The sequence below is a fragment of the Ambystoma mexicanum genome, chromosome 12, assembly GCF_040938575.1.
Source record: "Ambystoma mexicanum isolate Mex_15411 chromosome 12, UKY_AmexF1_1, whole genome shotgun sequence".
Taxonomy (NCBI): domain Eukaryota; kingdom Metazoa; phylum Chordata; class Amphibia; order Caudata; family Ambystomatidae; genus Ambystoma; species Ambystoma mexicanum.
Genome location: NC_090936.1, coordinates 1,013,722,131 through 1,013,746,027, shown reverse-complemented (window position 1 = coordinate 1,013,746,027; position 23,897 = coordinate 1,013,722,131). Strand labels below are relative to the sequence as shown.

At 48.0% G+C, this 23,897-nt stretch overlaps 1 protein-coding gene across 1 annotated transcript in view; it reads right to left on the bottom strand.

Moving 5' to 3' along the window:
* RBM28 (RNA binding motif protein 28) overlaps positions 1 to 23,897 on the bottom strand; it is a 728,250-nt gene that overhangs the window by 646,184 nt on the left and 58,169 nt on the right. The window contains exons 3-4 of the mRNA XM_069629558.1: positions 1,825 to 1,919; positions 590 to 665 (exon numbers count right to left, since the gene is read on the bottom strand). Of these exons, the coding sequence (XP_069485659.1) occupies positions 590 to 665; positions 1,825 to 1,919 (171 nt within the window). The remainder of the gene's footprint in view (positions 1 to 589; positions 666 to 1,824; positions 1,920 to 23,897) is intronic.

The following is a 23,897-nucleotide window of genomic DNA, read 5'->3' as shown; positions in this document are numbered from 1 at the left end:
TCGGTGTCGCATGGGAAGCAGGACCCATCTGCTGCACAGGTCTTCATCAACAGCCCCTCGGTGAGAGCGGCCTCATACGCGGCAAATTAGTTCTGCCGTATAGGCACAGGCCCCAGAGTTGGCATTGAGATTTCTCCGACCTGAAGCCACGCAAGATCTCAAGACTGGGTGCACCGAGCCGCGTCATCCTGGCTACCCAAGTGCTGCGATGCAAAAGCAGGCTGCAGAGCCGCTCATTCAGGCGGCCATAATGTTAGCGCTCAACAGTACCCCCCTAAATTGGTGTATAATTTAATGTTTAGCGGAAGTATGAAATGTTTAAAATGTTTTGTATTGTAGTAATTATAGTGAATAAGGTTTCAACTGTAAACCAAATATGAACGTTAAAGAAATTAAATAAATATAAATTACATTCTACTTGTTCAGTAACTGAAATGTGAGCATTACACATCCATGCAAATGTAATCATTGCCCTCTCTGCCATGTGTAGAATGTGCCACCTACCTACACAACCAGTACATATTTAGACCCCACACACAAACACTTTTCATTGTAAAAACTATAGGGAAAAGCAGTGGAAACTTGTTACCTGGTTTTGTCGGGATATTCACCTCCAACACAGCTCCAAACTTGCCAAATATCTCCTTCAGGTCATCTTCAGAGCACTGAGAAATAGAAAATGCAAAATGAAAGAGCAATCGAAGACCTGAGGTGTGGTAACCAGCAGTGCCACTTAAACCCATGAACCCCCACTATGAAAAATAATCATGATGGGTGCACCTTTGTCATAATTAACTAGCAGAAGTACCCGTTCTCTGAACGGGTTTTGTAGACCTACATGGTAACACTGTAGGTCACTGTTCCAATTTGCTTATTGCTTGATGTGCTTTGCACCCTGAAGTAAACCGCACTGAGAATGGGAGCGTGTGGCTGGCTGACATAACCCAGAGCAGACGTTGGGGGGAGGCGAAAGATGGTGTGCTGCTGCATACTGGAACCTTCTGTGCTCTCCACCCACCTGCCGCCTCATACTGGCGTGGTGCAGTTTGTTGCAGTGCAAATATCTTGGAAACCATACATCCAAGGGCCTGGACCTCGAGTTTTCTTCCTCATGTCGGGACTGGTCCTACGACCACAATGATGTTTGGCCGAATTTCAGGCAATCATATCATGTGTAAAGGTGCTGAAATCTGGGGGGTGGGGTGTCCAAATGTCATGTAGATAGTAATGTCTGGAGGATCCTAAAAGGTAACTATGCACAATTTGGTGCAGATTGGTGAAACGGTGAGGAATTGTATAAGGAACAACGCTTCCCCAAGCAATTTACTTGGGCTGAAATCCGGGGAACAGGATGGAGTGTCTAAATATATATATATATATATATATATATATATATATATATATATATATATATATATATATATATATATATATATATATATATATTTCCAAGTTTGAAGTTTATATTGAAACCCTTGGCACAAGTATGTGCCTGCACAACAGCAGAAAAAGGGTCATTTTAGGAGTTGTAGACTCAAGTTCCAGTTCCTTGTTGACAAAGAGCAGAATCTCTGAAAAATAACATTTCTAACAGATGTCAGTTAAACATAGCGCACACTAAAAAAGTAAACCTTTCTTGATTACTTATCACTAACCGAGACATCTCAGAATATCCTTGGTTAGGTCTTTACGAAAGCTCCCAGATTGCTTAAAAATTACTGAGGCGGTATTCATATACTGCTTGGGCTCCACACAGCAAAAGTTGAGGATGAGTCAGCAACTGCTGCGTCAGCAAAATCAACCCTTCACAGTATCTATGCTTACCTTGAAGCTTAGATTCCGAATGATAAGCCGGGCTTTCTTATCTGCCACCTTCACCCCTGAAGGCTTAGGCACTTTTACTATGGCCGCCTGTGATTCTGAAGAAAAAAGGATAATAGAATTAAAAAAAAAAAAAAAAAAAAAACACGAAGATTACAAAACGGGAAAATACACAAAAACAAATTAATGTTTCAGGTGTCTATAGGGACATAGAGCACCATTTACAAATCTAAATTAAACAAACAATCCTGAATTCAAATACACATTTTCCCCAGCACCTTCTTGTATATAAAAGGTTTAGCGTTTTGTATTTTTAACAGGCAACATGAACACATTAATATAATTCCCCTGCATAAGTGCACTTCAAATTTGTATCAAGCATATGAAAGTGAATTTGAACAGGGACGAGGGAGTTCTGGTGTGTGTAAACATATTAGAAAGTGCGTGGGCTCTCTAAAAATAAATTTGAAAAATATACACATGCGACACACAGACAATGCATTGTTGTACAGCATCCCAGTTCTATGTAAATAAAAGGATGTATGTTCAATAATTTGTGAGGCCACAGTGATTCTTAGCGCACATGCGTTTGAGTGTGTATGTGTGAGAGTACATGTGCGCAACACATTGTGATGAATCGCCTATTACATAGGGCAGAAAGTTGTTCGGGGCAGATCCCGTCCAAGGAGGCCACACCTTAGGAGAAAATGATGTGGTCACCAATATCCTGCTGGAGAAGCAGTATCGGCAAAGTAAGGGATAAATCAAAGACTGCTGTGCTGTTGCCTACTAATGCAGGAAAGGCGAGTGGAATGACAGCAACAACCAAGGCTCTCTACATGATGCCTGACTTAATGCTGAGCGAGTACAAGGAAGAAGGAATTCCAGTCTAACTAGAAACGCTGACGGCAAGCTGCTGAGAGGCAAACGACCCACCAGAGCCAACCAAGTGATGCACACTAATAGGTTGGGTGAAAATACAACTTTTCCCCAGACGTGGTAGTCCCCCTGTACAATCTGCTGGCTTTTTTAGGTTTCAAAATGTATTTCACCTCTCAGCCAGGCTTAATCCAACATCTGACAGTAAGTGGGGCTGTTTTTGTGCTCTGCCTTATTATTGCTTAAGACCTTCAAGGCAGGGATACAGCAAAGATACTGCAGCGTGCGTACACCTGCTTTGTTGGCATGTGGTTAGAAAGGTAGTTGCTTTTCCTTTGTGCAATATGGCTTACAATTTTGACCCACTCCTACGTTAATAAAATTAAGCTACTATTTGTTCACCGCCGAAGGTCTGAGAAGTAGTATGACTATTCCTTTGTCAATGTTTGAATTTATGAAAGGCAGTGACCATATTTGGTCACTGGGTGTCTGTACCCCAGGACTCCATAGCCAGCATTAATTCAGTTCTGAGTGGCAAACATAGATGCCTATCTGGGGTACTGTAGATACCTGTTGTGTGTGTGAGATCTTCCTGAGTGCTTGGGTGTTGGAAGAGATGGCTAGCTTTTTTCTGACCACCTCTCTTGTTTGAATGCTGCGTGATGTATGATTGAGTGCAGTGTTCATTTCACAGCTTCTCAATGGGGATAGAAGCAGAATCCACCTAGCCGCCCCTTACCCACTTATTTATTGGTCATTTATACAGTGCCTATACACTTAAACATGCGTTTCAAAGCACTCCAACGCAGGGAGGGCAAGAAGCTAGACAAGGACTAACATTCCTAATAAGCATTGGGATATTCAGAATGGGCAAGTGCAATGCGTTTAGAGGTACAACATAATACAGGAGGAATATAAAACTATTACAATATATGACCAGGAATATTGCACGTGCCCAGCGGTCGTTACAAGATGCAAGAGCTAAACATGAAGGAAAGCGGGGAGGCAGGGTGTAAGGTAAGACACACAAAAACAAAAATAAGTGCCAGAGATAATAAAGACGGAGAGGAGGGGGAGTTAGAGGGGGGAGGAGGCAAACTCTACACAACCAGACAGAAAAAATGGCTGCAGATGTAAAAACGCCTAGATTCGATTTTCAGGCAAGACGCACTAAAAACACAAATCAACAGTGGATAAGGTGTAAAAACGCCTGGATTCGATTTTCAGACAAGGCACACTAAAAACACATGAATTAGCAGTGGCCAAGGTGTAAAAGTCACGGGGAAACAAAGATGAGTTGGCTACTCACAGGAAAGACTGCAAGTGTGCCTTGAAGCCTGGCCAGGCAAGAGGTCACCAACAGCCACAAGTCCAGATGATTTCAGAAGGATGTGCTGGGGTGGAAGTAGAAAACAGGGGCCCAGCCAGGGGGCCTTTGTGTTGGGCCCACTGGCGTAACAGGCCCCCCGCAGACCCCGCGGTGCAGGGGGCCCCGCCAGCACATGTCCTGGGAGGGGGGGGGGCACCACTGGAGAAAGAAATATATAATTTTTCCCCCCAAATGTTTTTTTCTTTTTGAATTCAGTCTTCATTCATGAAGAAATAGGGGCTGAAATGGGGATGTGTTCCCTGAATGGGGAAATACCGGGGCCTCCAAGGTTGGAATGGCCCTGTATTTCCCCATTCAGGGACCACAGACCCGGACCCGAGTTTGGAGGCAGCGGCCTCCAAACTCGTAATGAGGCACATAGTTTATTTTTGAAGTCACTCTGCTTCACAAAGAAATGATTTCTGTTATGGTTTGGTCCATTACGGGTTTGGCGGTAACCGTGCTGTAATTATTTACTGGTGCCCAACTTCCCGGTAACACCAGGGGATTACAACCACGATGGTCCGGGAAGTCAGGCGCCGGCTATGGGAATGGGGACCACGGAAGCACCGGCACCGTTAATAACGGTGCCGGTGCTTCTATGAAAACTGCGGGTGGGTGCCATTCTGCCCGGCAGGTCTGACCTGCTGGGTGGGACGGCAACCACCCGCAGAGCTGTAATATGGTGCACTTGCCACCAGCTAGCCCCATTATTTATCTTGTATTTTACTAACCATGTCCTGCACTTTTCCTTGCACTTGCCACCAGCTGGCCCTATTATTTATCTTGTATTCTACTAACCATGTACAGCACTTTCCCCCTCTCCCTTCCCCTTGCACTTTTTCCCAGTCCCCTCTACCCTTGCACGATCTGAATGACACCTGGCCAAGTAGGATCGTTGTCTGTCTCCCCTTGTTCCCCCCCCGCCTCGTCGCGCCTTGAAACACTTGTGTATAGGCGCGTTACAAATGCCATATCATATATATCATATCATATGCCGGTCCAGAAACAACAGCGGCGGTAAGCTTACCGGCACTGTTTCCAGACTGCCATATTTGTAATGAGGCCCAATTTCAGATGTAAGTATTAGGGCTCCCCTTAACCCCATGATGTGTGCGCGTGTGAATGTATGGTGAACGGGTGCACACTTAAATGTATGGATGGCTGGGTGTGCGTGTGTGTATATGGTGATTGGTGTGTGTTTGCGCTCAGGGGTGCAACAAAACCGCATTTCAGGGGGCTAACCTTTCAAATGTTGGGAGAGGCGCTAACTTCATGGGCGGTGGGGGAGGGGCAAACATATTTGTTTGGGGGCATCTAATTTCTTTACTCATTCTAATAAGACTATTCTAGTGCAGCTTCAATGTTACAAGCAGTTAACTCTCCTTTAAGGTTGAAAGCACCCACTTATGGACTGCTGTGAGAATGAGTGGTCTCCTGTTCCCTCTCTACCCTTTCAATCACTCGCCTGGCATGCAAGTATTAAACCCACATCACGATTTCAATTGCATAAAACATTTGCCATTTGAAAGCAGGTACTAACAATTAAATGCTTTACGTTAGTATTAGCTGGGCTCTTGTTAACAGCGAAACCCAGGTGCCATTTAACATCTGTGCCCTGTTCTGTCTGGCAACTGCTCTAAAGGTCAGCGAGGTCGAGTCAACAAACATAGCCCAAAGTTTCAGGGGGATTGCTGAATACCAGTCAACTCAATGGTGGTGCACCAACACTTGTATTTAATGTCTTGATTACTCATTACTACTAGCCCTATTCTTCCTCGTCCCAGTGCATGAGAAAGTACTTGTGTATAAGGCACTCTGCCTCATACACAAGTACTGGGATGAGGTAGAGGTACATGGCGGTAATGCCCGATTTAGCTACCTGTACTCTTCATTACTTCTAGTCCCACTCTTCCTCATCCCAGTACTTATGAGGCAAAGAGCCTCATACGTAAACTCTGGGACAAGGCAGAGTGACATGGAGGTAATTCTGGGCCAAGGAGCTGATCTTGGAGGTTGGGGTACGGGTAGTAGGGAGAGCGGATGTGTGTGGGGGGAGGCAGGATTGTGCAACAAATCATAATACTGTCCATGTCCAGGTTAAGCAAGCATGATATGAGGTATTGGTGGCTAGAGGCGTTTTGGTGCAGCCAGTCTAGTCATTCCTCAGTTTGGTATGACTTTTTTTTAACTGGGCATTTCTGATAAAGCAGTCCTGCTAAGTGAATTACTTGGCTAGACTGCCATTTGGGTGCAACCAGTCTAGCTGTTTATTAATGCGGCACTGTATATTTTTCTGGGCATCTGTGATCAAATGATATAAGTCATTTAAAATTCACCGGTACACAAGTGTTTCTAGGCGCGACAAGACAAGGGAGGGAAGATAGAGGTAGGACAAGACAAACGATCTTACTAAGCCTTGTGTCATTCAGGTCGTGCAAGTGCGAGAACGAGAAGTGCAAGGGGAAAGGGAGGGGGGAAGTGCAAGGGAGAGAGGAGGGAAAACAGGGCAGCAATGCTCTGAAGTGCAGCGTGGCTCTGGGTATTGCAAAGCGAACCAGGGACTGTAGGATTACAGTTACAGCCCCTAAGTGCTTGGTCGGCCCAGAGGCAGTGCAAGGGTGACTGATACTCGAGCAAGCCTATACAAGACCCGATCCGTCCACAAGAGGAATCCTCCCGCGGAACAGAGCAAGAAGCGATCCCAGGTGAGACGGGGGAGATTTACGACAGTTCGAGACGCCCAACGACCGATACTGATACTGCTATGGAGAAATCAGTCCAGGATCTTATGCGTGGCATGCAAGAACTCACAACTGAAGTACAGAACTTAAAAGTGGAGAATGCTGCGTTAAAGCAGCTTGTTTTGTCTCGCGACCCCGCTCACAAGGACAGTGTGTTACTGGGTGGAGTGGTAGACAAATATGATGGCTCGGCAAAATCCTTATGTGGATTCCTGCTTGGTGCATTTTACTTTCAAGCCCTATTATTTTTCAACTTCCAGGGCGAAAGTGGGCTTCATAATCTCGCACCTCACAGGGAACGCATTGACCTGGGCCACTCCCTTAATCAACTCAGGAGATGCCCTCCTGGATGATGATGAAGGATTCATTCAGGCACTCAAGACTATGTTCGACTGCCCAGAACAGGTTTTTAGTGCTCAGGAACGGTTACTTGATTTCCGACAGGGATCTCAGGATATGCTAACGTACGTTACTAGATTCAAACAACTGGTCAAGGAAGCGGATTGGTCCTCAGAAGCAAGTGTCACTTTATTTCGCAGGGGTCTAAACGAGGATATTAAGGACGAATTAGCCAGGGTGGCTCGTCCTAGCTCATTCCAGGCTATTATGGATCTAGCCATGCAAATAGACTTCCGAATCCAGGAAAGAAAGGCTGAAAGAAGAAAGACCAAGATACCCTTTCAAAAGAATTCCCTTGAGACTTCAGTAAAAACCGATCCAGCCCCAACCCCGGACATAGATCCGGAACCCATGCAAATAGGAGCCTTCCGTGGGCCTATTTCCCCACAAGAAAGGATGAGAAGGATCCACACAGGCCTGTGCATGTATTGTGCCTCGGATAAACACCTTGTTAGAGAATGCCCTCTAGCCCCTCCACGGCGTTCGGGAAACGCCAGCTCCCGATCCTAGATGGAGCGAGGTGTCGGGAGAGAGATGTTTGCTCCACATCAATTCCATCCAATCTCCTGGACAAAACAATTTGGTGATACTACAGGCCTTCCTGTCACCCTCCAAGAATAAGACCTATCCCATTCTGGCCTTGGTGAACTGCGGAGCTATGGGAATTTTCATTGATCAAGACTGGGTTGTTAGTCATCATATTCCGTACGAGACACGAAACACCATGCAGCCGGTCGAAGCACTTGACGGAAGACCCCTCTCTTCAGGACCCATAAGCCTGCAGACTAAAGAGATCCAACTTTCCATAAACCATCATCAAGAGCGGATTACATTAGACATCATTAAGTCAGCCCATTATCCCATGGTTTTGGGTATGCCCTGGTTACAAAAGCACAATCCGTAGATCAATTGGACAGCAGGATCATTATTCCTGGGCTCAGAGTTCTGTATGTCCCACTGTCTATCCCTGGATCCCTCCTCGACACCTCCTAAAGAACCACCAAGAGACCAAAAAACACCATTCATGGTTTCCAATATCATAAAAGTTCCAGAGGCCTATCAAGGATATGCTGATGTATTTTCTACTGCCATAGTCCAGGCCTTACCCCCCTCACAGGCCCGAAGACTGTGCAATAGATACAGATCCCTCAGCAGCAATTCCCTTCGGCAGAATGTTCATTCTTTCCGAACCTGAGAAAAAGGCCCTTCGGGAATACCTAGACACCAATCTTGAAAACGGCACCATAAGACCCTCGAAATCTCCAGCGGGTGCTTCGTTGTTCTTCGTTCCCAAGAAGGATATCAAGGAACTCAGACCTTGTCTCGACTATCGAGGCTTAAATCAATGCACCCTCAAAGATCGGTACCCACTGCCCCTGATCTCGGATATCCAAGGAAGCTGTGAGAGGGGCTGTAATATTCAGGAAGTTGGATCTCCGGGGTGCCTACCACTTAATCAGTGTCCGGGAAGGAGACGAATGGAAAATAGCCTTTAGAACACCCTTTGGTCACTATGAATATCTAGTCATGCCCTTTGTACTAGCTAATGCTCCCTCAGTCTTTCAGCGTTTTATGGATAGGGTGTTAGGACATGTTGTTCCTCTTCGTTATTGTCTATATGGATGGCACATTGATTTTTTCCAAGGATTCTCTATAGCATGAAGAACATGTAAAGGCAGTATTACAATGACTTTGTGAACACAAACTTTTAGCCAAACCCGAAAAATGCTTGTTTCACGTTACTTCTGTTCACTACGTAGGATTCATCCTTAGCCCAGAAGGAATTGGTATGGACACTTCAAAAGGTAAAGGCCATACTGGCTTGGCCCGCTCCTACATCTGTGAAATAAGTTCAATCCTTCCTGGGGCTCGCCAACTTCTACCGGATGTTTTCTACCTTTTCCGAGATCGTTCAGCCAAAGGTTGCTCTCTTGAAGAAAGACACCCCTTTATCTGGTCTACACCACAAGATAAAGGATTCCAACGATTGAACACAGAGTTCACGCAAGTCCCCATCCTGGCTCAACCCGACATAAATCGCCCATTCCTAGTGGAAACGGATGCCTCTAACTACGCCATAGGAGTGGTCTTGAAACAGGTACTGGAGGATAAACTGGAACACCCCATTGCTTACCTTTCACGAACCCTGACTCCCAGCGAGACACACTATTTCGTCCTTGAAACACCTTTGTATAGGCGCGTTACAAATGTCAAATCATATCATATCAAGGAACTGTTGGCCATCCGCCAAGCCTTCACTGAATGGCAACACCTTCTTCTAGGTGCTAGATATCCAGTTCAGGTCCGCACAGACCATCGGAATCTCCAAATTCTACAGTCGTTGGAGCACAGGAATAGTCGTCAGGCGCGTTGGGCCTACTTCTTTGCCCAGTACCAATTCCAAATCACTCATGTTCCCAGATCACAAAACATGATTGCCGAAGCCTTATCTCGACGTCGTATGTAGCCACTGAAGACAAGGCCTATCCTAAGATGTTTCCCCACACTATCTTTGTAGCTCAAGCAGTCAACTTCCTGGAAGAAATCTGAGTGCAAACCCAGTCCTCTGACCTCTGGAAGGATATTTCAAGGAAGAATCCATGGAATCTAAGAGTTAAGGAAGGATATTTATTCAAGGACAATGCACTGGTCATTCCTACGCAGAAAATACAACAAAGGATAATAAACCTCTGCCATGATACCCTTCACTCCGGTCATCGTGGTATAACTAACATCCTCCGTCTTATACAAAGACAGTTTTGGTGGCCTGGAATGAAGACCGACGTACAACAGTACATCAAGGCTTGTGCTATCTGCGGTCAAAACAAACATGATAACAAGAGACTGGCGGGTCTTCTATTGCAACCATGGCTGCCAACAAGAGCATGGGAATTTATTGTTACAGACTTCATTGTGGAACTACCACCTTCCCGAGGATACACGACCATCATGGTAACCATAGACTTGTTCACTCATATGGCTCATTTTACACCTTTGCATAAACTACCATCCTCCTCAGAACTTGCTGGAATCTTCCTGGAACACATTTTCCGTCTTTATGGACTTCCTCCCAAGATCATATCAGACCGAGGACCTCAATACGTCTCACAATTCTGGAAACATCTGTCGTATTCTAGGGATCCAACGCGCTCTCTCATCAGGTTATCAGCCAGAAACCAACGGAGCCACTGAACGTGTAAATAAGACTCTGGAGCAATATCTTCGCTGTTTTGCCACCAAGGTTCAGGATGACTGGTCTCTCCTCATTCCCCTGGCCGAGTTTGCATACAACAATTCAGATCACTCAGGGTCAGCCCTTTCTATTGCAGTCAAGGTTTTCACCCGTCCGTTTTGCCTTCTGTTCTTCCACATCCCACTCCAGTACCTACTCTCGACTCATGGATTCAGACTCTCATCAACATACACAAGGAAGCCAATGAACAATTAGAAGAGGCGCAGACACGCACTAAGCGTTATGCGGACTCCAAAAGAAGACCAGTGCCTTCTTATTCTGTTGGTGATCAAGTCTGGCTGTCCTCAAAACTATTACCACAACATCTAGGGCCAAAGAAATTAGCCCCTCGGTACTATGGACCATTTTCCATAAAGGAAATCATCAATCCTGTCTCATTCCGACTCAAGCTACCAGAATCCTGGAAGAGAATATACCCAGTCTTTCACACTTCTCTATTGAAACCCTACATCCAATCCACCCGAAAATCCTGCAGACCCAGTCCTGTTATTGTGGACGATCAGCTGGAATATGAAGTGTCCAGAATATGCGATTCCAGGTATAAATGGGGTTTTCTTCAATACCTGGTTGAATGGAAAGGATATCCTCCTAGCGGGAGAACCTGGGAATCAGTTTCTAACTTAAATACCCCTCGACTGCTTAGAAGATTCCGTCTCATACACCCGGGCAAACCTGGTGGAACAGGTCTTCGGAGGAGGCATGCTGTCATGGCCCATAGAACCTGCCCCTTCTGGACTTCCTGGTCCTTATCGCGACGGGGCTTGTATTCCTTGTTGCTCCCAACGTCTTAGTTACTTACCTGTAACTGTATTTCTCCAGCATTGGTATCTTTCATAGATTCAGATGCTTGAATATTCCCCGTCGTCGGACTGGGAATCCTCGGTGATAAATTTAATAATAATTTTTTTTTTTTTTTTAAATATATATACATTGCTACCTAGCAGTGCATGTACATAGCCCATTATGGCCTATGAGCCATTTCATTGTGTAGTCTCTCCACCTCACTTTGGTCCTTTATGGCCCCAGCCAATGAGGTGGCAGGGCTTAAGCTCCGCCCCCGGCAGCCATCTTCAGATTTTGAACTGTATAGATTACAGTATGATGGATGCCGAGCATAGGAGCAGCCTCTCAGGGGAGGCGGGCGGGCGCATGTGAATCTATGAAAGATACCAATGCTGGAGAAATACAGTTACAGGTAAGTAACTAAGACTTCTCCAGCATTGGATCTTTCATAGATTCAGATGCTTGAATAGAATACCAAGCAGTTAAAACATGCCACCATTATATACATATATGCATAAATACAGAAAAACATATTTCTGAGCAAACCTTTACCATGCAGCAACACAACGGTGATCTACTTCGGGAAAGGTGGGAAAGGAGGCTGGTCCTACCTTATACAAAAAGATGGCGGAGCACTGCCTGTCCAACTGCAGCTTCTTTGTTGGTGTCTTCAGTCAGGCAGTAGTGTTTCGCGAAGGTATGCAGAGTGCTCCACGTGGCGGCTCTGCATATGTCCTTCAAGGCCACCCCTGCGTGGAATGCTGTTGACGCCGCCCATCCTCTGGTGGAGTGCGCAGACGGCGGTCTAGTTAAAGGGTCGCCTTTCAATTGATGGCAGTGGGTGATGCAGGACGATACCCAGCGTGCCAGACTTTGTTTAGATATATGCTGACCCTTGGTACGGCCAGAGAAAGAAATGAATAGCCGGTTTGAGGAGCGGAACTCCTTGGTTCTTTGAAAGTAAAACTTCAACACTCTAGCAACGTCTAGAGAATGTAAAGTTCTTTCCGCTTCAGAAGCGTGATTCTGGAAGAAGGTTGGTAACACAATGCGCTCAGTGAACGACATCTCCGAAAGTACCTTGGGGAGGAACTTCGGGTGAGGCCTTAAGATGACGCGGTCCTTCTGGAACAAGGTAAAAGGAGGTTCCGAAGACAAAGCTTGCAACTCACTGATCCTTCTGGCCGATGTGATGGCTACCAGGAAGGATGTCTTCCAGGACAAGAATTTCATATCGCATCTATGTAAGGGCTCGAAGGGAGGTTGCATGAGGGCTGTTAAGACGGTGTTGAGGCTCCAGACCGGAACTGGTGTAGGTGTAGGCGGATAAGTATGCATCAGTCCTTTCATCGCTGGTAAGGAGAGTAAGGCTTGCGTCTCCGCGGTTACTGTGTAGGCCGCTATGGCTGACAGATGGACCTTGATAGAGGACAGTGAGAGCCCTGATTTAGCCAGGTGCAACAAGTAAGGCAGAATTTGGTCAACCGAGGCCGTGAGGGGATCGATCGCAGAGGTCTCGCACCATTTGGAAAACCTGGTCCATTTTCTGGTGTAGGCGAGTTGCGTGGACGGGGCTCTAGCGGCCCTGATGATATCCCAGCATTCTGATGGTAACTTTAGGTGCATCAGTTTACGCTGCTCAGGAACCATGCTTTGAGGGACAGGCTCCTCGGGTCGTGGTGGAGGACCTTGTGGTTCTGTTGTGTCAGTAGATATTGATGTGGTTTGAGACGAATCGGGGTTTTGCAGGATAGATGTCTCAGCGTCGGGTACCAGACTTGCCGTGCCCAATCGGGTGCAATAAGAATCAAGGAACAATCCTGTTCTTTCACCCTGCGAAGTACCCTCGAAATGAGGGGAATGGGTGGGAAGGCGTAGAGGAGCTTCCCCGACCAATCCACTGAGAACGCGTCTCCCAGCGATTGGTGCTCGGGGTATCTTGACGCAAATCTTTTGCATTTTTTGTTGTTCTTGGTGGCAAAAAGGTCGATCTGCGGATGGCCCCATAAGGCAAATATCCGTCGGGTTTCTCTGTCGTCCAACTCCCACTCGTGTGATGCTGTGTATTCTCTGCTTAATCTGTCCGCTAGGACATTGTCCACTCCTGGAAGGTGCTCTGCCCTGATCTGTATCCCGTAGCGCAAGGCCCATGCCCATAGCTGTTGGGCTTCTTGCGACAGAATCTGAGACCTCGTGCCTCCCTGCTTGTTTGTATAGTGCATGGAGGTCGTGTTGTCTGTCTGGACTGTAAGAACTTGACCAGCTATAACCGGTAGGAAGGCTTTCAGCGCCAACCTTACAGCCCTGAGCGCCAACACGTTGATGTGGAGTTGGGACTCTTGTGCTGACCAAGATCCCTTGGTTTGGAGGTCCGCAAGATGAGCGCCCCAGCCTGATAAGGAAGCGTCCGTCCGCAGCAGGAGGGTCGATGTCGGTGCTTGAAACGGCATTCCCTGTAGAAGATTCCTCGGAGCGTTCCACCATCGAAGGGCCTTGTGCAACGTCGATGGAATCTGGACAATGTCTTCCCAGCATCCGAAAGCTTGTTTCCATTGGTGGTCCAGAGCTTCCTGAACCGGCCTCATGCGAAGCCTGCAGTTCGGTATGAGGAATATGCATGATGACATCATGCCCAATAGGGATTTGTAAGAGCGCACAGATGTTGTCTCTTTCTGTAGGAAGTTCGAAGTTAAGCGTAGAATCGCTGCTTTTCTCTCTGTGGATGGTCTCACTCTGGGAATGCTGGAGTCTAGCTCGGCTCCCAGGAAGAGAGCTACGTTGCTGGGGACGAGGCAGGACTTCGTCTGGTTGATGGAGAAACCTAACTCTTTTAGGAGGTTGACCGTCCTTGACACTGCCGAACGAGCCTTTGCAGCTGAACTTGCCTTTATCAGCCAATCGTCCAGGTATGGAAAAACGTCTGTTCCTGCTCTCCTGAGACTTGCCGCTACCGGTGCCAGGCATTTCGTGAAAACTCTTGGCGCCGATTTTAGGCCGAACGGAAGCACTTGAAACTGAAAGTGGAGCCCTCCCACTGTGAACCTGAGGAACTGCCTGTGTGCTGGATGGATCGGGATGTGGAAATAAGCATCCTCCAAGTCTAAAGTGGCCAAGAAGTCGTGCTTGTTTAACCAAGGTAGCACCCCTTGTAGAGCTACCATCTTGAAAGTTATGCGCTTGATGAACTTGTTGAGAGCCCTGAGGTCCAAGATGGGCCTCCATTGACCGTTTTTCTTTCTGACCAGGAAGAATCGGGAGTTGAAACCTTTTCCCCTCTGAGAATAGGGTACTGGTTCTACTGCTGCCTTCTGGAGCAGTTTTTTCACTTCGGGCATGACCTGTCTTAGCATATGTACTCCGCGGGGAATTGGAGGCAGGGAAGGAGGTTGGTCCAGAAATTCCAAGGTGTGACCCTTTCGGATCACCTGTAACACCCATTTGTCCGATGTAATTGACCGCCAGCGCTGGAAAAACTGGCTCACCCTTCCCCCCACCGGGGCGTGGCGAAGGGGGGGGGGATTGGTCGTCAGTTCTGCTTGCCTTGCGACTTCCCTTGGGCGGAGCCACGTCTGCCTCTATGGGCGTATCTGTTGGATGACTGATATTTATTGCCTTGGTACGTGCCGCCTTGTGCTTTCTGACCATAGGAGGAGGAACGACTGTATCCCCTGAATTTGGAAGATGAACCTCTAAAGGGACGAAAAGACCGATGGTCCTTACTTTTGTCCTTTAAAGAACTGATGGCTCTGGCTGTGTCAGTGTCTGTCTTGATTGCTTTCAAATGGTCGTCTATCTTTTTCCCAAAGAGATCTTGACCGTCAAATGGCATGTCCAGAATCTGCGCCTGAACTTCAGGTCTAAAGTTAGTAGCCTTCATCCAGGCCTGCCTTCTGAGCACTGTACCGTGCGCCATCTGCCTGAAGCCTGATTCAGCCACATCAACTGCCGCGTCGATCATGTGATCCGATGTTGCTTCACCATCCGCGATAATGGATTTTGCCTCCTCCTGGAGCTCCGGTGGTAATTGTTTCGCCAAGTTAGACATGCGGAGCCAAAGCTCGCGATCGAATCGTGCGGTCATGGCCAGTGCATTACCCGCTCTGATTGTAAGTGATGCAGTAGATCAAACTTTCCTGCCCATGGCTTCCAATTTGCGTCCGTCCTTATCCGGTGGTGCCGACAAAGGTGAGGAGGGGCTGGCCGCCACTGTAATAACTGAGTCCGGTTTCGTATGACCCCTTAAACAAAGCGGTGCCGAATCCGGAGCTTTATATTTCTTTTCTGGCCTGGACACCAACGCCGGAGTCGATAAGGGCGTAGATAGGATCTTGGATCCGGAATCCCAGATGGTATCGAGGAGGGGAATTGTGGTCACTGTCCTCCTTTGTTTGTCCCTGTGCTCATAGAGCACTGATTGCCTTTCCTCCGAAGAAACCTGAATTTTAAACAGTTCTGTGGCTTTACCTATTATGGTGTGGAAAGAAACGAGATCATCCGGTGGTGAGGCCTTGCCCGGCGAGTCTCTCCTCCTGGGCTTCTCGACGACGTAGTCATCCCAATCACTGTGTGCGTCTGGCTCCTGAGTTATTTCTCCTTCTTCTGGTTCCGAAAATTCACCAAAAGGATCCTCCTGCCAGTCTGATACCAAGATGGTGGACGGTACCATGGTGGGATCTACGTCCAGAGATTGCGGTCTGTGCGATGACTGTGGTGACGGGACTCTTGTAGGTGAAGCACTGTGGGTGCTGCTCCTCGGTCTTCGAGCAGGTGATCTCATCCATTTTTGCGGTCTACTCCTGTAAGGAGAGCAACCCGATGTGCCTGGAATCGGGGATGACTCTCTAGGAATGGGATTAATCGGAACTTGCTTCTCCCTTTGCCGTTTGTAAAATTCTTCTACAATCCTCTGCACGGATAACATGAGCACCGGGTCATGAGGATATTCGGATTCTCCCGTGGACGGGTGCCAAGGAGGGCTGTATTGTTTCGGTAAGGGACCGATGGACTCTTCCACCACTTCTGCATCAGAGAATTTTTCCTGAAGAATTATATCCGGAAGTTCTGCCATGTGCCCCAAAGGTGAAAATTGCTGCACCAGAGGTTCAGTTACAGTATTCTTCTCAATGATATTGCTTGTAATGACAGGAGCTTCAAGAGTGAGAGGCAGTAATTCCTCTGTAACTGCCGAAATTTGCGGTGCCTCTGAAGGCGTTATGGATGGTGTTATTCTCGTCGACGACTGAGATTTTCCTGTCGACGAGGGCTTCGCCGACAACTGAGATTTTCCCGTCGACGAGGGATTCGTCGTCGACTGACATTTTCCAGTCGACGAGGGATTCGTCGGCAACGACTGACATTTTCCCGTCGACGAGGGCTTCGTTGACGAATGTGGAGTGTGCTCCGTGGACGACTGCGTCATGGATGAATGCTTCGTGGACGAGTGGTGTTTCTTGCTCGTCGACGATTGCTTCGTGGTCGACATGTCCGATGACGATGATCTAACTGTCGACGATGTCTTAAGCGTCGTCGTCGTCGATGCTGGTTTCGTCGACGGTATGGCCGATGACGGGCCTTTACCTTTCCCTTCATTCGTGGGCGGTTTACCCGCCGACAACTGCCCCCCCCCCCGTTTTTTGCAAACTCCTCCTTACCTCTGGAGGCAGATTTTGCTGACTTTTTCTGGCTTGAAAGGTCAACTGGAGGCAGAAAGGGTATCAATTCCAGCTTCCTCTTTTTGGATTTGGGAGAGGAACTCCTTTCCACTGAAGAGGCCCTTCTCTTTGAAGTTTGCCTCTCAGATGGAGTGCTGGATTGGACAGGAGCTGTTCTGACAGACTCTTCGTCCGAAGATTGATCCCTGGATTCAAGGTATGAAAGGAGTCTTCTATGCCTGTCATGAAGGGTCTTGGTGGAAAAGGTTCTACAAATCTTGCATTTTTTAATGTCATGTGAGTACAGACAATAAATGCAATGCTCGTGGGGGTCTTTGTTGTAAACCAATTTCTTCTTGCACCTCGTGCAGTCCCTGAACAGGGAAGGCTTCCTGACAGCCTGAGGTGCCTCCATTTCTGAAGAGAAGTTCAGTCGACGATTTTGAGAGGAAATCAACAAGTTTTGCCTCTAAGGTTAATTGGAAACAAAGCCCCTAAGAAGGGGAACAAAATGGAATATATTTACCAAATATATTCCACACAAAAGTAGAAAGAATTTGAAAAAAGCTCAGAGAGCTTGAGGATTCCCTGTGTCTGTTAGACTGCGGTGAAAAATCTGAAGATGGCTGCCGGGGGCGGAGCTTAAGCCCTGCCACCTCATTGGCTGGGGCTATAAAGGACCAAAGTAAGGTGGAGAGACTACACAATGAAATGGCTCATAGGCCATAATGGGCTATGTACATGCACTGCTAGGTAGCAATGTATATATATTTTAAATAAAAAAAAAAAATTATCACCGGGGATTCCCAGTCTGACGACGGGGAATATTCAAGCATCTGAATCTATGAAAGATCCAATGCTGGAGAAATGGCTGTGCCAAGTGACTGCCTCGCACCAGCCTTCACGTTGCACACGGCATGTTCTATAAATTGGCCACGCCCTGCCCCGCGCGTCTCAACGCTATCATTAGGTAGTGACTTGACGTGTGTGTGCTGTTCGGCGAATCCACTATTCCTAGTTTCCTGGTTCCTTCCTTCCTTTCACCCCTTCCCTCTAATTCTGCTCCCGGAATCCTCACCATAGCGACCGCTACTTCTTTTCCTGGACATCCTGGAACTGCGACCTTCCCAGAACTCTGAACACGCTCTGCAGCCAGACGAGACTCGAGCGAGCCTATACAAGATCCGATCCGTCCACAAGAGGAATCCTCCCGCGGAACAGAGCAAGAAGCGATCCCAGGTGAGACGGGGGGAGATTTACAACACTGGACTCAGTGAGACTCTGAGGGTAGCCAAGCAACCAGTCGGTACAGCGGACATGTAGGTCAGGTAGGCCAGCAGGGGAGGGAGAGAGAGAAAGCAGAGGAGAAGAGGAAAGTTTTGAGCTGCTTCCGGAACTTCAGGAGTTCCAGCTCAAGTTTGAGAGGGGCAGAGAGGCTATTCCAGAGCGAGGCACCTGCAGAGGAGAGAGATCTACCCCCAATCTCTGCCTGGAGAAGTGTCTAACCCATAGAGAGTTGTAGGTAGCTGAGCGAAGGGCTTGAGAAGGAAGATATTTTGGAAGAGAGCGTTGGATGTAGTGAGGGCCCCAGGCACAGAAAGCCTTGTGGACAATGCAAAGGTTATTGAACTAGATCCTTGCAGCAAATGGGAGCCAGTGGAGAGATTTCAGGGCTGGAGAGATAAGATCCCTCGGCTTGAGGCCAAGAATAAGTCTTGCAGTCCTGTTCTGGATTAGTTGCAGAGGGTGGAGAGTAGAGGAAGGCAAATTGAGAAAGAGGCTGTTGCAGTAGTCCAGCCTAGAGAGAACCAGGGCCCTGGAGACAGTGAGCTTCTGGGGGAAAGTGAGAAAGGGAAGAGTTCCTTTGAGGAGGAGCAGCTGGTAGTGGGACTTCTTGGCGACGTCCAAGATGTGAGGAGAGAAAGAGAGAGTGGATTCAAAGATGACACCAAGGTTGTTTGCCTCACAGGAAGGGCCGAAGGCAGGCAGCCAGAGTGAGAGGGATAGCATGGGCAGGAGTCCAAATGAGAAGGATCGCCATCTTACTGACATTAAGGCAGAGATCGTTGGAGGCACACCAATCCTGAATCGAAGATAGACAGTCAGGAATGAGCGAGGGAGTAGAGGGGTCTGAGGGGAGCCTGAAGGAAAGCGGAGTGTCAGCCGCATAACACTGAAAGTTAGAGGAGAAGGTAGAGTTCAGGGGGGCCAAGTAGAGGTTGAAAAACCATGGTGAGAGGATGGAGCGGAGTGAAAGGGACCAAGTTGGTCCTGTCCAAGAGAAAGGTGGTCAGCCACTCAAGGGCCTGATCTGTGATGCCCAGGTTCTCATGGAGTCGATTGATCAGGATTGATCAGGATGGCGTGGTTGACCCTGTCGAAAGCAGAGGAAGCATCAAGGAGGATGAGGACAGAAGGAATCCTGGAATCAAGGTCAGAGAGCAGATCTTTAGAGGTGTTCAGGAGAGCAGTTTCCGTGCCTCTGGCAGCTCTGAAGCCAGACTGAAGGTCATGGAGACAACCAAGAGATTCTGTGTGGAGAGTAAGCTGGGAGATGGCCAGCTTTTCCAACAGTTTGCCCAGGAAAGGTGTGATGGAGATTGGGCGATAGTTTGCCGGGCAGGCAGGATCGGCAGATGGCTTCTTGAGGAGTGGGTGCATAAGGGTGTGGTTAAGGGGAGAAGGGAACATTCCAGTGGCAAAAGAGTGATTACAGAAATACTTGATGGTATTTATGGAGCAGGGGTGCACCTGTTTGGATGACACTTTCATAGATCGAACTTGTCTAGAAACCTTGTCAGGTGTTGTCAGAGAGAAAGATGAGAAAGGAGGAAGAGAGGTAGAGATGGCCAAAGGGGGGGGGGGGGCCGTGAGAGGAAGAGGAGATGAAGGACAGGAGTTTTAGCAGAGAAGTGAGATGACAGAGCCATACAGAGGGTTGATCAGTTCCTTGCAGATTTTAAAGAGTGTGGCTGTATTGTTAGAGGTCTTGAATGTGTGTTCTTCTTGGAGTGTTAATGCTTCGACTGGCATTTTGGAGCAACCAGTTTTGTTATGTCTAAATGTGGCCTGGCATGCTTTACTGTAACGATATTATGTGTCTACACTGGTCTACATTGTGTAGCCAGTTGGACATGTTTTCATTGCGGCATGGCATTTTTAATAGCAAAGTATTAATGTTCCTGTGCACTGTTGGTGACTTGCATCGATGGGATTGGTGTTCCGCTACAAAACAATTGCAAACACTTTGGCTTTTTAGGCATTTTCTCTCAGAAAGTGTGCTGTATATTGCATTAAAAACATATTTCTTTCTTTCGCCTAGTGCAGTGTGTGGCATATCCCTTCAGCAGCACGTCTGTGCGTATTTCGCAAGCGTGATAATCTATGCCAGCCCAGAGTTCGGCTTGACCAGTGATTTGTTTCCGAGTTGGGGGGGGGGGGGGGGCCCTCAGCATGGCTCGCAGGGGGGCCCCCACATTTTGTGTTACGCCACTGGTTGGGCCTTCGTGTCGGGGGCCTGGTCGACTGCGGGAACCAACTCTGCACTCCCGAAAAGCCTGCTGTCTCAAACAAGGACCTTTGATGCTCGACCAAATTCGACAGTGAAGCTCTGCCTCGCCAAACAACCAGACGGAACCAACTACAGGGCTCTTTGTTACGCTCACCTGGTATCTGCGGAGGTGTTGGGGCACAGTTGCAGCCCTCCCTGGAATTAGATCACCCTCTTCAGGTTTCGTCCCCTGCGAATCAGCTGTGGGCGGCGACAATCGGTGGCACTGCTCCTGTGTGGATATGGGGAAACATGAGTGCGCTGATAGGCGACTATGGTATCTCCCCAACCCTTCGACCCAAGGTGCGATTTCAGGGGGCACGTACCGGCCCATAAGACTCACTTGGTAAATGTGAATGATGAGCTCTCTTGTCCTGCTCCTTCTGGCAGGGGCAATTGTTAATGGAATCAAGTTACTTCACTGATTTCTGAGTATTAGTCCAGTCCTGCTGCAACTAGCTCCTCTTTCTGCTCCCTTTTTCGGCATTCTTTCAATGTCTCTAGATGTTTTTTGCTCTCAAAGTTGTTGTTTTCCCCTGAAGAACGTTCCTCTCTGTTTTCTCCCAATAGATGGAAATGCAGCCTTACTGCAGCGGTGGAGGCACGGAACGTGGCTGAGCAGAAGATGGATGCAACCACAATGTCCGGCAGCATGTGGGTAATGGCCTTTGTAAGGCGCAAGGTTAAATGGCAGCGCACCTTTAACGAATGTCTGTTATGTGTCTAACCTGGTCTTTTGCCTTTCTGTTGCAGATGCTCTGAGTTCGGATGATGCACGTCGTGCCGCATTGCCCAAAAGAGGCTGTCTGCATTCCGAAATGCTTACAGGTGAGCCGCAGTGCCAGAAGGAAGCGTTCAGGTGAGAACAGAATCCGCTGGATGGTGAGTACGATTGTGGATGGCAGGATCTCTTCAGGTAAGTTGAATCCTAGGCGACGGTGAGCGTTACGCTGCACGGAGGTGCAGAATAACGTGAAGCATCTGTCTTGAGGATCGGGCAGCTTAAATAGCTGAGATCGTGGGCACGACCATTAGGGCCGGCTTACCAGCCACACCTAGAAGTGCACACGTGCAAAGGCAATCCATTAGCAGCCACACCCAAGAATATGGGGGCTGCTTAATGGATGGAATGTTCAAGGTTAATGCATCTGAAGTGCTATGTCCATAATAAAAGTTTCTTAGTGTTAAATGGATGTTCTGATTTACTTTTGTTCATGAACCTGGTGCCAAAGGCGCCAGGACAGTGTCCAGCCAGGTCTCCTGTGCACGCAAACCCTGCATGCTTGTACCCCTGACTTCATGACCATGACACTCTTTCCCCATGATCCGGTGGGGACAACTGGATCACCTCTCTTGCTCGCAGGCCCCGTTACCCTCTAGATCCTGACCATGCCTGCATCATCAGACCCAGAACTGGAAGCACCTTTGCTGCAAGAGGTTTGAAGACACTCCGCGCCATCTGCACCTGAGAATATTTAAGGATACCAGGCAAGAACCATGGTTCCATCTCCCCATAAGGTAACGTCCAGGGGTTGGTGATGGACCCTTTCCAGAGTGTTTGCGTGGGTAAATCCTGAACACTCTGTTCACTGGGGCCACACAGCAAACATGTGTTCGCCCATGAAGGTCTTTCGCAAGGCCTCTGGTGGATAACCTGTGCTAAATAGTCTTGAAGAAGAGTGCAAGTGTACCTTCCCTGCATAATCTGTGTATGGTACACCCAAATGTTTCTAGTGGATAGTGTGCATATTCTTTGCTGATGCACGTGCAATGATTTCAGTTCCATTATAACTCCTAATTGCCCATTATTTCGTCATTGCATCGTCATTTCTGGATAAATTATGATTGTTGTTCACATTTAATCTTTGACTTTGTCCAAATTTCAACGCAATTCTTTAAATTAGCCATATCTTTTGTGTCCACTTACGATACCGCTCTTTCAGGAGGATTTAACTATTTAGTTTAATACGCAAGTTATGATATAAGGCATTTATAATGCGCCTGTACACAGTGTTTCTAGGCGCGACAAGACAAGGGAGGGAAGACAAAGGGAGGACAAGACAAGGGAGGGAAGACAAAGGGAGGACAAGACAAGTGATCCTACTAGCCCGGATGTCATTTGGATCGTGCAAGTGTGACATTAGAAGTGTAAGGGGCAGGATGGAGGGGAATTGCAAGGAAGAGGAAAAAGGGAAGTGCGATCAGCGCATGGCTCCGAGTAAGTGCATCCAGGGCAGCGCTGCCATGGGGAGTACAAGGCGGCAGGGGGACTGTAGAGGTTACAGTTACGGCCCCTAAGTGCGCAGTAGACCAGGAGGCAGTGCAAAGGAAGACTGGTCATGGAGGAGCCTGGTACTCAGTCAGGGAACAAAACAAAGCAGTCGGAGCTGCAGACATTTAACTCAGCAAGGGATCGAGAGAAGGCGTAGGAAAAAAGGAGGGTCTTGAGCTGCTTCCGGAACTTTAGGTGGTCTGGCTCAAGTCTGAGAGGGGCAGGGCGGCCACTTCAGAGGGAAGCACCCGCAGAGGAGAGAGATCCGCCCACCACTCTCTGCTTGGAGAAGCATCTGACCCTCAAAGAGTTGGAGGTAGCTGAGCGAAGGGAGGTATTTTGGAGGAGAGCTGGATGTAGTGTGGGCGATGCAGAGGGTCTTGAACTTGATCCTTGCAGCCACCGGGAGCCAGTGGAGAACTTTCAGGGCTGAAGGGATACAGTCCCTGGGCTTGAGGCCAAGGAGAAGTCTTGCTATCCTGTTCTGGATTATTTGCAGGGGGCGAAGAATAGAGGTAGGCAGATTGAGAAGAGGCTGTTGCAGTAGTCTAGCCTGGAGAGAACCAGGGTTCTAGAGACCGCAAGCTTCTGGAGGAAAGTTAGAAAAGGTAGAATACCTCTGAGGAGGTACAGCTGGAAGTGGGCCTTTTTGGCCAGGTCCGTGATGTAAGGAGAGGAGAGAGTGGAGTCGAAAATGACGCCAATGTTTTTTGCCTAAAATGAAGGCGAGGGTGGAGGGCGGCCAGAGTGAGAGGGAAAGCAGGAGCAGGAGTCCCAATGAGAAGGATCTCTGTCTTGCTGGCATAAAGGCAAAGATCATTGGAGGCACACCAATCCTGAATCATGGCTAGACAGTCAGGAATGAGCGGGGGAGGAGAGGAGGCTGAGGGAAGCCTGAAAGACGGCAGAGTGTCATCCACATAACACTGAAGTTTAGAAGAGAAGGTGGAGAAATTGAAACTATTTTTTTACCAGAATTCAGAACCGTGAAACTTTACAGACAGATAACGGAATAAAGTGTGATGAATCCAATGGAGTCATCACTGATCACCCAGTGGTGACCTCCTCCCATGTGATCAGGGGACAGCAGCCGCTACCTGATCCTAACCATGGGCGCTGCTATATGAGGGAGGATCACATGGGAGGAGATTACCACCTGGGAGATGGCATGGCTTC